Source organism: Esox lucius, chromosome 18 (genome assembly GCF_011004845.1).
Source record: "Esox lucius isolate fEsoLuc1 chromosome 18, fEsoLuc1.pri, whole genome shotgun sequence".
Classification (NCBI taxonomy): Eukaryota; Metazoa; Chordata; class Actinopteri; order Esociformes; family Esocidae; genus Esox; species Esox lucius.
The window spans coordinates 21,119,449-21,136,838 of NC_047586.1; the positions used below are offsets into that span (position 1 = coordinate 21,119,449).

At 44.8% G+C, this 17,390-nt stretch overlaps 1 protein-coding gene across 1 annotated transcript in view; it reads left to right on the forward strand.

Moving 5' to 3' along the window:
- Nucleotides 1-17,390, forward strand: part of pak7 (p21 protein (Cdc42/Rac)-activated kinase 7) — a 47,530-nt gene that overhangs the window by 27,095 nt on the left and 3,045 nt on the right. Inside the window, 7 exon segments of the mRNA XM_010882197.5 lie at nucleotides 4,116-4,241; nucleotides 4,243-5,007; nucleotides 11,698-11,907; nucleotides 12,250-12,391; nucleotides 12,559-12,713; nucleotides 13,707-13,840; nucleotides 16,492-16,618. Coding sequence (XP_010880499.5) covers nucleotides 4,116-4,241; nucleotides 4,243-5,007; nucleotides 11,698-11,907; nucleotides 12,250-12,391; nucleotides 12,559-12,713; nucleotides 13,707-13,840; nucleotides 16,492-16,618 — 1,659 coding nt within the window.

The window sequence follows — 17,390 nt, forward strand, 5'->3', positions numbered from 1 at the left end:
CCCAAAAGGATAGTAAAATGTGTGTGTTGGTTGCAGGACTGTGGCCAGTGAACCACAGCTTCTAAAACGGGGTCCAGGCCAGGAGTCCCCCAGAGGGCAACCTCATTAATAACCCCCTCACCCTTCCCTCAGTCTGTCCCTCACCCTTCCCTCACTCTGTCCCTCACCCTTCCCTCACTCTGTCCCTCCCCCTTCCCTCACTCTGTCCCTCCCCCTTCCCTCACTCTCCCTCCTCCCTTCCATGGCTTCTTTCCTTCATTACCTCCAAGGTTAATCCCCCCTTATCTCTCAGTGAGCCTCATTTGTCATCCTGTCTTCCTTACTCCACAATTCTCCTGGGCTCCCCCTTTCTGTCCTGCCCTCCTCTCCCTTCGGCGTATTATTGCTTCTCTTTTCCACTTCCTCCTTTCCTTTTCCACTTCCTCATTCTCTTTTCCACACCATCGTTTAGTTTTCCACTTCCTTCTCATTTCTACTTTCCCCTTCACATTTTCCACTTCCTCCTTCCATTTTCTTCCAACACCTCCATCTCTCCCAGTGCATAGATAAAACGGGCATAAACCAAGACTGGATCTCCTTGCCTCCAAGCCTTTCCCCTGAAAACAAATGCCAGCCCACTCAGACCCACAAAATGTACCTTTATTGAGTTCCCTATTAGAAAAAAAATGGTTGACTCTGTTTTCTTCGTGGTACTACCTGGGGAATAAAGTAGATTTTTGCAACTTTGTTGATGGCTAGAAACACATTCAAACCCCTGGATGGTAAGTAGAGTCCATTTGTTTAATCCACAAAATTCCCCTTAATGTTATACCGCAAACTTGTAAGCATTGCAGGGGTCCTCTTACATTTGGGAATAAACCAGTCCTGATCAAACAATTATGAACAGGTATACTCTCTCTTCCTCAGTGGCACACAACCAGGGCCGGCTCCAGCTTTTTGGGGGCCCTAAGCAACATTTTAGTTGGGGCCCCCTCCCTTAGCGGTCCGTAGTGGTTGTGGCCCCCTAGCAGTCGGGGGCCCCAGGCAAACACTTATGTCGCTCATGCCTAGAACATCAACCTACATGAGAATATAGACTACCCAGAGTGATTACCTACAACCTAACGAGTAGTAACAAACAGTAGCATGAATAAACCTGCTCAACTTTTTCATATGGCCGTCAAATTTCACTAGTAACGAGCCTAATCATAATGCAACAAGAGTTATCAATCTTTTTTCATAACATACATTTTTTGATGACTGCACAAAAAACAATGGATTAATTTAATTCAACCTTGTAATATATACTGTGTACACTATTAACATAGACTCAGTGAGTGCAGATGACATCATGGATCTTCCGGTTGAGAATCTGTTTAATTTGGTGTTGTTAATTGGTGTTTAACAACTTTGTTGCTAACGAGGATCAAATTCAAACCACCCGGATGATAAGTAGAGGTTCATGGAGATTATACAGGTCTTTTTTGATGGGAAATATGGTTTTGCTAAGCCCCAGCAAGTGTAATTAACTTTTCTGCCAGGCTAATGAACGTTTCACAGTTACAGATTAGATGGAATTCTGTAGTTGTGTTTGAAGCTACTGCTCATCTGGACTACTCCCAGAGATCTGCCAGCATACTAGAGGCTATGGCATGTCCATCTGCAGCCACCCATCCAAAGGTTATCCGCATTCTTGCTAGCTAGGCTTTGTTTTTTACAAGCTATATAAACCAGTGTTATTATTTATATATATATATATATATATATACACACGTTATAACTGATGAATGATTATCACTTCCCTTGCTGGTTTAATTATGTTGACATTCATCAGGTTTGTACAGACTCATTTAAGGCAGAAGTACTGTATTATCCCTAATAGCTGGAGGCAGCAAATGATGTACCAGTTCTTCATCCCAATACCTATTTGACAACCATGCAATTTATTGGTGAATCTATTAATAATTTCTTGAACTGCATCAATCTATTCTGCCGGGAGGAATGTTTAGTCAAATACTGCCTATTTCTTAAAATAAATGTGGTATATAAATGTTGCTTTATGAAATGTACGTTACACATATTATTATTCAGAGATGAAAGTCAAAATTATAGGCAGCAGACTGAGACAGATCAACACACTGGAAAAGGAGACAGACAAAGGGACAGACCAAGAGACAGACCGACAGACAAAGAGACCGACAGACAAAGAGACCGACAGGCAAAGAGACAGACAGGCAAAGAGACAAGACAGACAGACAGGCAGGCAAAGAGATAGACGGACAGACAGACAGACAGACAGACAGACATGGGTTTAGAGACTAGATCTATTACAGCTTATCACCTAAGTACAGGCCAGAGACGCAGCAAGCTGAAATATGGCTGCTGTCACCACCTCCACAAGGCTAAAGAGAGAGAATGGGAGGGAGAGGGACAAAGGGAGACAGAGTCAAGGAAATAGAGGGAGAGAGAAGGAAAGAGAGGGAGGAAAAGAGGGAGAGAGAAAGGAAGAGGAAGGAAAATAGCTGGACAGAGAAGGAGTGAGAGAGAGTTAGTGTTACTGTTGGACTCTAAACTATCAGCCTGTAATACAAATTAATGGGAGGATTTCCAACACTGATTTTACTTTATGCTGGGATACTTGACAGAGATTTGTCAGGCAATTAACTGTGCGTGTGTCTCGCGCTCTTCCTCTCTTTCTCATTCCTCTCCCTCAGTCTCCTATACGTGGAAGGTTATTGATTTTCAACCAAACAAGGTGGAAGTTTTATTAAGTAACAGACACTCCCCAGTTCTCCTGGACTGTGGAATTTCATGTTTAAAACATCACCTTATTGGATGTACGGTTTGTTGATTTGTTGGCTCCCAAGAAAATAAACGACATTTCCATTTCTGAAAAACAGATTTTTATTTGTGAAAGTGATTTACACATATTCTTTTGAATTGAAAACAAATTGATTGTGAAGTGTCTGGCCAAAATGCGATTGATTGATTGATTGTTGCTTCATAAATAGATGTTGAATCCAAATATATTAGTTCCTGCCACACCCAAATAGACAGTCAGTGGAATGACCAACCAACACAATAACATTACAGCCTGTGTCTTATTATTTAATAAATATGTCTTAATTCACTTTTTACTGTATTGATCTGCTAACTATATTACACATTAAGTACTACTATTTTTCTTAATTAATTAAGGTGTCTGAAGGTTTCCAATGTATGTAGTAACAATTAGCATGCCAGTCAAGCCAATCGAATTTAATGTACTTGAGAGAGAAAACATTTTGAAAACTAGTGAGGGGGGGGGGTAGAGAGAGAGAAAAGCTGTGTCATACTATGCCGACCTAACCCTCAGTTTTATACTTTTTATTGTTTTATTCCTCTGGAGGCAGAGACACACACAGGGCTTTGATTTCCCTCACAGAAATCACACACACTCACTCTGGAAACACCCGGCATACAGCACTTTGAGTCACGATACAGCCGGGTAAAGAGCTTACAGTGAGCAGGAAGGGATGAGTAATTCTGCTCTTGTTTCGGCTGCATTAGGGATTTTAGGGAGCAGTGTGTGTGTGCGTTTGTGCGTGTGTGTAAGCGGGGTGTCATGGTTATTAATGTGCCCTGATCAGTTCATCCCACAGAGACTGGAGCTTATCTTTTGGGAAAAGAAATGGGCCAGAATCTAGTCCCTCCTAATATACCTTTGGCTTTCTCCTCTTGTCACATGACTTCAGGGGAGCTCTTTTCATCCATCCCCTCCAGCTGTGTTAAAATTCTCATACCCACACGGAGACGTGAAGATGCCGTTTGTCGTCGTAAGAGACGTAGGCCTTCACTTCTCTTTCATTCTCATGGGAGATGTGATGCACAGCACGTGAATGGAATAGTAGTCAATGGAAAAGTGATTATTCATATTTCCATTGGCAGCACAAGTCTCGTCACCTTCGAAGACCGGAGGGAATCATCATGGCTACTTGTTATTTCATTCACAACGCATGGCCAGGAAGCTCCTTTCATAGAAATGGGTTAACTAGAATGGACCTTTCCATTTTATTTCTATGCCCCCCCCCCCCAACCCCCCGCGGTGATGTTTGGCTGCGGCTAACTAACTGTGTGTTTGCTGTCTGTTCCCCCAGACCATCGTTCGAGGGAACCGCCCGCCGAAGGACGCGTCCATCAACGGTCTCCTGGAGGAGTTCGACAGCATCTCCGTGACGCGGTCCAACTCCCTGCGCAAGGAGAGCCCGACGGGCCCGCACCAGGCCCCCAGGCCCCCCCCCCACCACCCCCCCCCACCCCCACGCCAACGTCCCTGAGGAGAACGGCTTCAGCCACTACTACTCCCGCTACTCCTGCGACCTGGACACGTCCAGCAGGGACTTCTCCCTGGACTCCTACGGGAAGGACGGCAAAGGCTTCGCCCTGGACGGCGACTGGGCTGTGGGGAGACACTACCGCTTCCCCAAGCAGAACGGCCACCTCGGCCACGCCACCCGCGTCCCCTTCTACCCCGACGCCATGCCCCAGAAGGCGGACTACCACAAGCTGCCGCCAGACTACCACACGTACCTGGAGAACAAGGTGGGCGGGGCGCACTCCGTGGACGAGGCGGGCTCCGGGTCCGGGGTGGGCAGCGGCGGGGGCTCCGCCGGGTCCACGACAGGGGCGTACTACCGCGCGTCCGTAGGCGGCTCGTCCAGCCAGGACTACCGGGACGCGTCGATGGTGGGGACGCCGTCGCGCGCCTCGCTGCACAGCGAGCAGATCAACTACCCGGAGAGCGAGTGGAGCTACAGCGGGGTGTCCAGGGACGAGTATGAGAAGAGGCCCAAGTCGTCGTACGTGACGCAGACCAGCCCCACGCCGGCTATCAGGCAGCGCTCCAGGTCAGGGTCCGGCCTCCAGGACCCCAACGTCCCCTACGGGGCCACTGGGGCCTTTAAGAGTCCCCTACAGACGCACCCCTACAGCTCCTACACCTACCCGAGACTCTCGGAAACACTCACCAACTCACAGGCCATGACCAAGGTACGTCTGGGCTGAGGTGAACTTCGTCTCTGTGTTCGGTTGGAAAGGGGCATTGCTAAGGTGAGGAGCATGGGCGATTCCAGCTTTATGGACAACAGACTAAGAACGAAACCCATTTGTCATCATGTCAAATGTTATATTTTATATATATATATATATATATATATATATACACACACACACAGCTCTGGTAAAAATGAAGAGACCACTGCACCTTTTTCCTTCCCTTCCAAAAAAGTCTAAAAGGAAGGTTTTGAGTGAGAGACATAAAATTTTTTTGGGAAAGGAAAGAAAAAGATGGAGTGGTCTCTTCTCCGGAGCTGTAATTTTTTCACAGCACAAAGTAAAACATTTTAACTACAGCTAGACTGAATAGTGTAATAATATTATTGGCACATTCTGTACATATACTATATCTACATAATTCACCGTTACCAGCCAAGAGGATACGCAAACATTTTACTTTCGGTATATTATTAATATATATAAATTCTGTAGCAAAATATGCTAATTAGAACTGTGGTTCTGAAACTAAGATATAATGCTGCTTTCTAAAGTCGCTTAGGAACTAAAAGGCACCCACAAAGTGCTGACTGTGGATACTGTAGCTACAGTAGCCAAACTGGAAAGCTGTTTATTCCACGACGCTGAAACGGCAGCCCTCTCTGACAAACCCGATGAACCGCTGCCAAGGAACATTAGAACACGTATCGTAGCCCCACGTGCCCCCCCCACCGTCTCAGTCTGCGTGATAGATCTAGGTGTCAGTAGTTAATCTACTGTTCCCCAGCCGAGGAAGGCTGTGCCACAGACACAGAATTACCTTTACAGATGCCCGCACTGGAATCAATTAACGCTACAACACTGGCCATCTAGCCGATAACACGCTTCAGGGGAGGGAGGGAGGGAGGGAGGGAGGGAGGGAGGGAGGGATGGATGGAGGGAGGGAGGGAGGGAGGGATGGAGGGAGGGAGGGAGGGAGGGAGGGAGGGAGGGAGGGAGGGAGGGAGGGAGGGAGGGAGGGAGGGAGGGAGGGAGGGAGGGAGGGAGGGCGAAGAGAGATAAACGGCCTATCAGTCTGATACCGCTGTTCAGCTTGGGGGCAGTGGGAGGGAGAGAAAGGTCCAGGTCTTAGTATATTGAGCAAAATACCTCATTTCCATTGGTCCTTACTCTTGGCCTCGTTAACTACAAACTGTGGTGCAGGTATACAGATTCCTGCGCTACATTTGTGTAGAGCGAATTATAATGACGGGCGGACCTCAGAGTAACTACAGAAAACAGGGTTTCATTGATCGGTTCAGTGTTTTCGATTAGAAGATAAACTTCGGAAAACATCAAGAGACCAAGCTTGCATGCAGTCCCATGTTAGCTTCAGTTACGTACCAGTGTAGCAGCACAATATATACAGGACCGGGAAAGCGACGCCATCGAAGCGTTATAACCACCAACCGTCGACACGGTACATGTCACGTTCTCTCAGACCTGGGCCACCCAACAAGCTGGAGCGGTGTGGCCATGCAGGGTTTTGATCCAACCCTGCACTAATCGGACACGTTCACAGCGACTTAACACGAGACTTTACAGTACGCTCTTAGAGTGTGTTACACAGCGGGACTCTTTGGGAGCAGGGTTTAGGAGCACAGTTGGACTGGAGCAGTAGTCGCGAGGTATAACCTTCATGTTTCAGTGTGCATGGCCCTGGTGTTGTTCGTGGTATCTGCCAGCTGAAAGGCTGCGTGGTAATTTGAAGGTAGATAGCGCGCAAACTTTCATTCAAGTGACCTTTCATTGAACTGTGCAGAGCAGAACGATCCGTCGAATTGATCCTCGCTATCTCCTTCAGTAGACTGACCCCCTATTTGGTTACCTATATTCTCCGCCTATTACTCTAGACTGTCGTCCATAAACATGACAACTGTTTATTTAGCTATTAACCGTTTGTCAAACCATGTTTGATATTTAAATGATAAATGGCCGGGTAATCTCTAAATGTATTCCGCTGATCGTCGTGTGTTAGTGCCAAGTATCGACTCAGGAGACCAGTCTCTGCCGTTGCAGGATTTCAATTTGATGCAGGCAAACTTTCTTACGACGTAAACGTTTTTAATTTGGAATTACAAAAAGGCTACTAAAGGTTTTAATTGCCACAAAAACACTTGATTTTCCCTGGTTTTAGTCGTTGCAGAAATATCCAGTAAATAATATTCCACTTTACCAGTCACTCTTCCGGTTGCTGCCGGGTTCTTTTCCTGCTGTCGGAGGCTGGCTCAATTTGGGAGGCTTCGTCTTTAGCTGGCATAATGCAGTACATCTGTTGTTACAGTGGGAATGTATCTGCTAAGGCGAACCCCAAGGTGCCCTCATGAAAACCACTTAACCTTCGACGGCCCACTGAACATATTCCCTGCTAAAATGATGCATGCGTAAGCAGAAAGAAAAACAGGGCATTGTGGGGGCCGCTGTAACCGAGTAAACTATAATCTATTCCCGATACAAATTAGGAGCCTATTACCAAATGTTTCTGTTTATAACTTCAATTAGAAAACTATTTTGGTTTTAATTAGCGCAAAACATCCAATCTTGTTCCAGCTGAAGACAGGGTCTTTGGAAAACAGATCCGTGTTGTGATAATATATAATTTTTAAAGAAAAATTTATAAATAAACGTGTGGTAAGAGATCCGGCAGTTTAAGATCCACCATTCTTTCTGCCACATGGACCTTGTAATAAACACACATCTCTCTATCCCCACTCTCTTTGTCTCTCCCTTCTATCCCCTCCATCTATTTCTCTCTCTACTCTCTCCCCCCTTTTCTTTCAATTCAGTCACTGAACAAAATCCCCCGTTTTGTTGTGAACCTTGTGGGGGAGTAACAGTAGACAACACGGAGACTTGGACACGCGCGCACACGCGCAGCTTCTCCTCCACTGCCGCAGCCGCTCGCGGTGACAAATTGATGTTGCGGCACTTTCTCCTTTCTGCAGCCTTCGCATAAAAACGTCCCGACGATGTTCCAGCGCGGAATTCAATTTCACAGTTCAGTTGGGTTGTTGATTACCCTGCCAAATTCAGATTAATGCGCGTTTAACCAACATGGATCAGGAGACCCTTGGCCGACAGCCAGCCGCCGAAGCCCGCAAACGATAGGGGGTCTGGAGAGTAGCCCCGTCCCTCCTGCGGGCCACGAGGAGCACCGGCCGTCTCCCGGTGATTGATTAAACGAGTCCACGCCGCATAATTATAGCGCCGTCCTCACACATCAACCCAGCAGTTCACTCTCTCCTTCTCTGTGACAGCGAGAGAAAGAGAGAGAGAGATTAGCATTTTCCAGGCCCCCCCCCCATGTCTTTCTCTTTCCTAGTCATTAGGTTTTTATTAGGGACCATTCATGTCTCTTCAGTGTGTGCGTTTGGGGGTGTGTGTGTCCTGTCAGAGTGTGTGATTTGGCGGAGTGTGTGTGTGTGTGTGTATATATATATATATGGTGGTGGGGTGTGGGTGGTTGCGTTGTGATTGGTCATTTAATTACAAACATTGTCTCCTTGGTACAGGATCAAGCTCATTGTCACTAGATACATTACATCTCAGACTCAAGCCCTGTACTGTGTGATATGATCAGGGGGCAGTTTGCAGCTATTTCTCGATGTACTTCTATAAATCTATTTAGGTATAGTATTTTGGAGTTATTTTCTGATAAGGTGCCTAATTAAATAATAACTAGATAATTTTTGTTCAGAAAAAGTCTTAACTTAAGATAAAAGTTAAATATCTACTTGTGTTGCGATATACCGGTATTGATGATAACTGTGATATTTAAAAAATTAAATATTGATATCATGTGTATAATACACATATGATAATATCATATTCACTAGGCAAAACTAAAGTTGTATTTTTCCAAAAGCCCGTCTCGGTTTTTCGATGCATGTGCTTAAACAAGGAGACTGGACCTAAGAACTGGTGTTGAAACCAACTCGTTAGCCCCACTAGAACCCCCGGAAGAGATCCGCAAAGATTTGTGTTTTTAGTTTAAGTAGCCTATTCACACAGAAAAAAGGACGTCTTATTTTTCCCAAAACTTCTTTCGTTTTTAGATACCTTATTAATGGACAAAGGATACATGTGATCAAACTACTAGTCAGGACCTATACACAAGAGTTTAAATTAACGCCTTTTTGTAGCCTATTCTCTAGCCGAATATGTTATATATTTTTCCAAAAACTCCTCTCCGTGTTAGGCCTTATCGTGGATCTAATGTTTAGCAGTTCATCTGGTTGCCTTTTCACTATCCATGTAGTGTCATTGTTCTTTTTGTATGCTTTAATTCTTTCATTTGTAGTTCTAGTTACAGACTCTCCACCCTCCATATAGCCGCATTTGGAGTGTCATTTATTTGCCAAAAAAGAGAAATAAAAACACATAAAACAAAGTGGAAGATTAATTAGACTGATAGCATTATTTAACTTCAAACTTTCTATAGATACTGTGGTAATATCATTACCGTGAATTATTTTGGCCACAATCGTTTAGTGAAAATCTGATATCGTCACAGCCCTAGTGTAAACCCACAATAAATTAGAATTTGTGAAAATCTGATATCGTCACAGCCCTAGTGTAAACCCACAATAAATTAGAATTTGTGAAAATCTGCTATCGTCACAGCCCTAGTGTAAACCCACGATAAATTTGAATTAGTATCATACATTTAAATACATTTCTAAATTCAAGCCATACTTTCATTTGCCGCTACTTCATTCCCAGTGTGGTTGATATCAATGTAAATACAAGGTACACCCAGTTCACAGCAAGTTCACTCAAGGACGTAGCCATCTTTAAACAGGGCCGTTAGTGAGTCGTGGGGCCATAAAACACTTCTAGATTTACTGGAGTAAAAACTGACCAGCAGGACCCAGAAGGGGGCGGAGTCAATGACACAGACATATCTTACTCTGTCTGGGATTCCACTCAAGCAGAAAGAAGAAAGGCCAGGTCCTACTCACACTGCATATTGGATAGTGTCAGCGTCCCTTTGTCACCTACCTTTCAGTTAGACCTATGACTCACCACCAAGTCACAGGAAAACGGCTTAAAACCGCCACAGCACACAGACAGAAGGAATACGGCAGGGATGGCCATTCGTTAAGGTTGAAGGGTCTTGCTCCAGCCAAGCCAGAGCGCGCCAGATTTTTATCAAGCGTTGATTGTCGATGCGGGTTCAGAGCTAAACTCTGCAACCGCAATGGGTAACACAGTCCACCTCTGAATTTAGTCAACTGTAGACATATAATCCAATACTTCCTGTGTGGTGATTTCAGCTGCCACTGTGCTGACACCTCCTCCCTCCCCTGTGTTGACCCTGTCCTTGTCCATCTGGTCATGCTTCTGACCTGGTCTAAATTTAAATAGACTCTGGATTTAGCCCACATGCATTTATTAATTATTCCAATTGGACTCTTAATATTTCACCCAGCACAGCCAGAAAAGGACTGGTCACCCCTCTGAGCCTGGGTCTTCTCTAGGTTTCTTCCTAAATTTCAGCCTTCTTAGGGAGTTTTTCCTAGCCACTGAAATTCAACACTACTGTTGTTTGCTCCTTGGGGTTTAAGGCCGGGTGTTTTTGTTAAAGCACTTTGTGACAACTGCTGTTGTAAAAAGGGCTTTATAAATAAATGTGATTGATTGATTGTGGTGGGCTCTAGAAAGAAATGATGTGGAGTGTAGATGCAGACATCGACCTAACAGCAGTTGTTTGACAGATCAGGTATATGAGGTTCTCCATGGGCTGCTAATAGTCCCTGACCTTGTAGTTAAGCCTGTTCAGGTTGCACAGTTAAAAATCTAAAGGAATGAATCAAAGCATAATCTCCAAAAGGTTAAGTAGGCCTTAGAAAAACAGCCTTCCAAGACCTTGTCCTTTTGGGTTTGAGAAACGTCCAGAAGAGAAAATTATTGTAAATGCTCAAAATGTGTGTGTTTCATGGCAGGTAGTAGGAGCTTTATATGCCAAAAGAAATTCTAAACGACATTCAGTTTAAATCGGGAGGGATCAGCTAATAAATAATATAGAAATTGACTATTTTTACATGGAGATTGCCTTATGGGCTCAGCCATCTGGAATTGATGCTAAAATGACACGGTTACACAGATTTGTCCTCTTTCCATCTCCATTGCTGTTCTGAACAACTAGCTGAACATTGGGGAAGGGTTGGGTTGTGGACTGGGAAGGCTGTCAGCGTAGTCAAGTTTCTGGAAATATGGAACTTTAAGCCACGCCTTGCCACACCCACCAATCAGGAGCTAATATACTTCGGGGATGTGTTGTTCAGTACAAATCATTCTGCAGCGTAGGTAACATAGATGCACTGTACGTGTGTCAGTTGGAACTTGGAAACTCTTTTCTAACTGATTGGAATTAAACGTGTGACTAGCAAGGGCCCACAGGCCTATACCTCAATGAACCACTTCCAGACTAGGATCAGGGCATTCACGCACGCCACTTAAGAACTATATAGTGATAGTTTTTTCAGTGGCCTATAAACATCTCAACAAACTTTGGAACCTCATGGGATACTGTCTTCTAAATGTATTAAAGTATTATTTTAATATGAGCTTATCTAGCTTAAACAGCTTATGTGTTCAGCAGATTAGTTATCTTCACCCTGTCTGTCTGTCTTCCGTCTCTGGCAGGGCGATTACGACCGTCCGTCTCGGGACGGCAGCCCTCAGGTTCCAGGGTCGGACACATACCCCCGCGGGCCCCTTAAACTACCTCAGAGCCACAGCAAGCCCCCTGGCTACCCCTCGGGACACCACCAGTACCCCCCTGTGTTCCACCACTACAAACCCTCCCCCTACCATCACCCCCCCTCACAGCCCAGCCCGCCATACACCCCACAGGTTGGTCAAATGTGTGTGTGATGTGTATTACTATGTGGAAACATGCAGTAGATGCACACCCTGTCTTTTCTTTTTATACACCGACTGGGAGGAATCTTTACTCTTTTTTTTTACAGTGCTGTTTTAACTGGCTTTATTTGAAGGGCTTTATTGCATGCTCGGCCCCCTTGATGTCCCCCCACAGCATTTAGATAGGACTGAGATCGGGACTACTCTCGCACATCCGTGTTTCCTGCCAAATACCTGCAATCATGTCCGACTCGGCGAGGCAGGCCTGTCTCTGCAAAGATCTCCCCGTACTGTGTGGTAGTGGTATAAATCAGTTCTGTCCCCCTCCCCCAGGGGGCGTACTCCCAGCCATCGTCACCTTACATCCCGCCCGGGGCCTACCCCCCTCCCTCCTGGGGCTCCAGTTCAGACGCCCAGCCCTCCAGGGTCTCCCATGAACAGTTCAGAGCCGCCCTGCAGCTCGTCGTCAACCCAGGTGAACACAAAGTCACAGAGAGAATCATGGAGGTCCTTCCCCAATCACATTGTCTCAGCAAGAAACATATTTTTGCTAGTGTATAGATGATGACTAGAAGCTGTGCTGACCTCTTTCAGCGCAGTGGCAAACGATCCCACTCATGATCCTTCTGTCTCTGACCCTAGGTGACCCCAGGGAGTACCTGGACAGCTTCATAAAGATTGGCGAGGGATCGACGGGCATCGTTTGCATCGCCAGCGAGAAGCACAGCGGCAAGCAGGTGGCGGTAAAGAAGATGGACTTGAGGAAACAGCAGAGGAGAGAACTGCTCTTCAACGAGGTGATAGGTCAGGGGGTTAGGGGTCACATTGTTGATATCACACGGAGACGAAGACATTTTAGTACTGTATTCTTAATAGACAAAAGATTTTCAGGAGGAAAGCCTCTTATTTCAATAGTCCACAATGTTCCACATGGCTGTAAAAGTCCCAAAGTAAAGCCCTGAATATCCTTTTCAGTCTCTCAGATCAGGCAACCTCACGGAAGAGGCTTTTCTGTACTGCATAATGTTTTGATCAGGGCAGTGTGTTACTTAACCTGATTTAGACGTTGCCAAGGCAACAAGCTAATGTTATTTTGGGTTTGGAATGGGGGAGAGCCAGGGCCTTCTTTACTATTGCACTGTTCCAGTCTGCTATACAGCACCACCACCCAGCTAGCACTCTCCCTGGAGTCAACAACAGTGTTTCTGTCAGGAAGAGAGTGAGTGAAGACTGCTTGAAGAATTTAGTGGGTGGCATGTGTGAATGTGTTAACAAGGTTTCGATTTCAAGCCACAACACGAATCTTGTCCTTACATATTTTCGCATTCCAAATTAATGAAGGGTTAGTAATAGTGTGTGTCTCTCTGTGTGTGTGTGTGTGTGTGTGTGTGTGTGTGGGGGGGGGGGTATTTTAAAGCTTAATGTGATCCTGTTAATGCCCCAATCAAATCCCTTTTCATTAAGCTTCCATAGCAACATCCAAATTAAAATGAAAGATTGCAAATACCTTTATTTATTTCATTTGTGACTCAGGCTACCTGCTATTCAAGGATTTTTATTTTTTTATGAATTCCGCCTTATCACTGCTTATTAATTCCTTCTAGCGTTGTCTACATTTAGAATCATTATTTTTCTCTCCGTTCTTAAATGAATACCCTTATTTATTTTTTGGGAATAATCAGCCCTTTAGATATTAATCCTCTGGTTCACAGCTAGGTCAGCTTGGCTACACGACTGACATGATCTTTACTTATTATGTCATCTGTTTTGGTTGTTTTATGTGTTTCTAGGTGGTCATTATGAGGGACTATCACCATGAGAACGTGGTTGATATGTACAACAGCTACCTGGTTGGGGACGAGCTCTGGGTCGTTATGGAGTTCCTGGAGGGCGGGGCCCTGACAGATATTGTCACTCACACAAGGTAACCAGTCATCTCCACTGAAGTCCATATACCCCCAAAAAAAGTTTTAAATTGTCAGCAAAGAATTTTGACCTATTTATGATTGCACTCATGCTGCGTGGTTACAGGTTTTCCGATAGGATTAAAGCAGAAGCTACTTAATGGGTAACATAAGGGATTTTTACTGAACAGGCTAAGCTTTGGAATAATGTTAAAAAAATATATAACAAAAAAATATTTTACATCACTTAGGCTATTACTTATGAAAAGCGGATTGTACTGGCAGTAAATCTAGTATTGATAGTTCGATTCCAGGGCTAGGCAGTCTTTTACATTTTGGTGTAAATTATTTGACGTAAATCGATCTTACGATTTCGTAAGATATGTTATCCTATGTGAGGTAACATCTGAGTACAGACCAGCCGCTAGGGGCAGTGGTGAGCACTGTAAGAGTTACATAGAGTGGAGTTTTGGCAGTCGTGGTGAGGGATGGTGGAGGATGAGGGAAACCATTCCAAACATGTCATACGTTTGTTGCAGCATTTGTAACATGATACGTCTTAACAAACTCAGAAAAATATATGATTTGGTAGCAGATTGTAATGTAACCTAACGTAACCTAAATTGAGTGCCCAGATGAATGTGTAATATGCTACGTATTCCCCCGAAACCCTGTGGTTTCAGGAGTTTCAATCGTTATCCACAAACTTTTGTCTTTTCTCTCCTCAGCTGACCTGTACCAAACTTATGAACGCCTGGTCGTTTCCATTCAGCCCACGTTGCGTGCTTGGTCTTTTTAATTACAGTCATTTCCATGCGGCGCGTGTCAGTGGGCACGTCGGCGTTGTGTGTTGCCGCGTCGGGTGTTAATAACACGGTAGCTCGAGGACGCACTGGCGTCCCTGTCGGCATTAAGTCGCGAAATGGAGAGAAGAGACTTCATTAGTCCCCCGTTTTATCCCTCTCCCCTACACAGCTGTTTGACTGTGGTGAGTGAGTGAGCCTGTGGAATGTGTGGGTCCGTCTTAAGGAACCGTGACTGTAATAACACGTGGGCTAATCACTGAGATTATGTGGACACTTATGTGATCTCAAATTATTTGATGGAGTTTTACCTACTAACACAAATATATCCTGAGTTACTAGCTGACCGGAGTAGGATGAGTGGTTACTTGTTGTAGTTGGTGTGTGATAACAGCCATACCCTACCGTTTTTAGTACACATACTTTGAAGATGTAGGGCCACATGTTCGTGTCTTTTACCGAATCAGTGATCTTCAGAGGACCATTAGCAACATGGTTCAGTCTGAGAATCCAGTCTGTTGGATCAGGTGAATCTATAACAATCTATTTCAGTCCACACTATTGTTCTGCAAATGACTGTTCACTCTAGAGAGTTGAATAGGAGAACTCACGCACACAAACAGTCTCACTGGTCAATTATCTCTCGTCACATTCTCTGTTCCTCCCTCCCGCTCTGTGTCCCCTCTTCCTCTGTACCTCTGTCTCTGCCTCCCTCCCTCTCTCATTCTCCACCCCCCCCCCATGTCCTCCCCTGGGTATCTGCCAAAACAAACAGTGTACCAGTGCCAGAATGGCCTCTCTCTGCCTGTCTGCATTGTGTTCATGTTTCTCAGCCATTTCAATTAGCTTCACATTTAAATGATCCTCCCACGGATGTGTAGCATCTGACTTGTAGTGTACACTGATCTTCGGAGGAAGCCTGGTGACAGTGCCTTGTGTCCTTTCTGTACTAGACTTGTGAGGACAAAAGAATAAAGGATAGTGAAACAAGAACAATAGGGACATTTTGCCCATCCCTGTTAGGAACAGGGGTTAGATTGAGGATGAAAGTTACACTTAGAGTTAGGTTCAAGGGTTATGATTGAATGGGCAAAACCTAAAATGTGTGTGTGTGTTTTTGAGCATGCATGTACATGCCCATTGTGACTTTAACAGTGTCAATAAACTTAGCACTAATTTTCCTTTTCAATTTAAATAAAATACAAGAACTGCAATTCTTAGTTTTGGGTATGTGTTGTGTGTTTGACCGTGTGTGTGTATATGCGTGTATGTATGTAGATGGGTGTACACAGAGTACATAAACCTTCAATCTTGAAAATAAATGTTTTTACAAATTAACAAGAGGTTCATTTATTTATTGTATTTCCCAAAGCATACAAGTGTGACAAGAAAACCTGTCCTAATCTCCAATAGGAGGGGAGTCTGTATTTGGAGATGTTCATGTTGTAAGCAAATGGTAAAACAATGGAGTCCTGTTGAGTGGTACAAGAAGAAGACTGAGAGTGCTGAAGGGGTTGCAGATGATAGGTGTGTGTGTGTGTGTGTGTGTGTGTGTGTGTGTGTGTGTCTGATGATGGGGGAGGTTATCGCCAGCTGGGCTTCATGTTAATGTTCAGTGGAGTTCTGTGGAATCAGCCAGACGTACTGTTTACCCCCCAGCCCATATGGGACGCTCGTGCACACATACACACACACACACACATACACACACACGTACATTAAGCTTGGGTGCACACTACATAGTCATCGCCACGATTTCCTGTTCCAACGATGTTCCATTCTTCTCATAATTATTTTTTTTTTTTTACAAGTTCATACAAATGTTTGCAGAAGGCTATACTGTAATTGTAACTGTTTGTGCGTTTCAGGATGAACGAGGAGCAGATAGCCACAGTGTGTGTGTCGGTGCTGAGGTCCCTGTCATACCTTCACACACAGGGTGTGATCCACAGAGACATCAAGAGCGATTCGATCCTCCTCACCAGCGACGGACGGGTACGACCACGCCGTTCCTCCCTGGGCCCTGTAACACTTTAGGATAGTGTTTTCCAGACATTGGCATCAGTAACTGGTTATGCCCCTTTTCGTGGACCACAGCACAAGTTTATCAACCCAGTTTTAATGTCACGTTTAGCAGCCTGCTTTAACGTCAAGTTTAGCAGCCTTTCTTTAATGTCCAGTTTAGCAGCCTGCTTTAACGTCCAGTTTAGCAGCCCTGCTTTAACGTCCAGTTTAGCAGCCCTTCTTTAATGTCCAGTTTAGCAGCCTGCTTTAATGTCCAGTTTAGCAGCCTGCTTTAACGTCCAGTTTAGCAGCCTGCTTTAACGTCCAGTTTAGCAGCCCTTCTTTAATGTCCAGTTTAGCAGCCTGCTTTAATGTCCAGTTTAGCAGCCTGCTTTAATGTCCAGTTTAGCAGCCTGCTTTAATGTCCAGTTTAGCAGCCTGCTTTAATGTCCAGTTTAGCAGCCTGCTTTAATGTCCAGTTTAGCAGCCTGCTTTAATGTCCAGTTTAGCAGTCTGCTTTAATGTCCAGTTTAGCAGCATGTTTTAATGTCCAGTTTAGCAGTCTGCTTTAATGTCCAGTTTAGCAGTCTGCTTTAATGTCCAGTTTAGCAGTCTGCTTTAATGTCCAGTTTAGCAGTCTGCTTTAATGTCCAGTTTAGCAGTCAGATTTAATGTCCAGTTTAGCAGCCTGGCTAATCTGGAGTGAGGTAGCCCAAACAGGATGTAAAATCACAACACTAGAGAAGACTAAACGCTTTCCGGC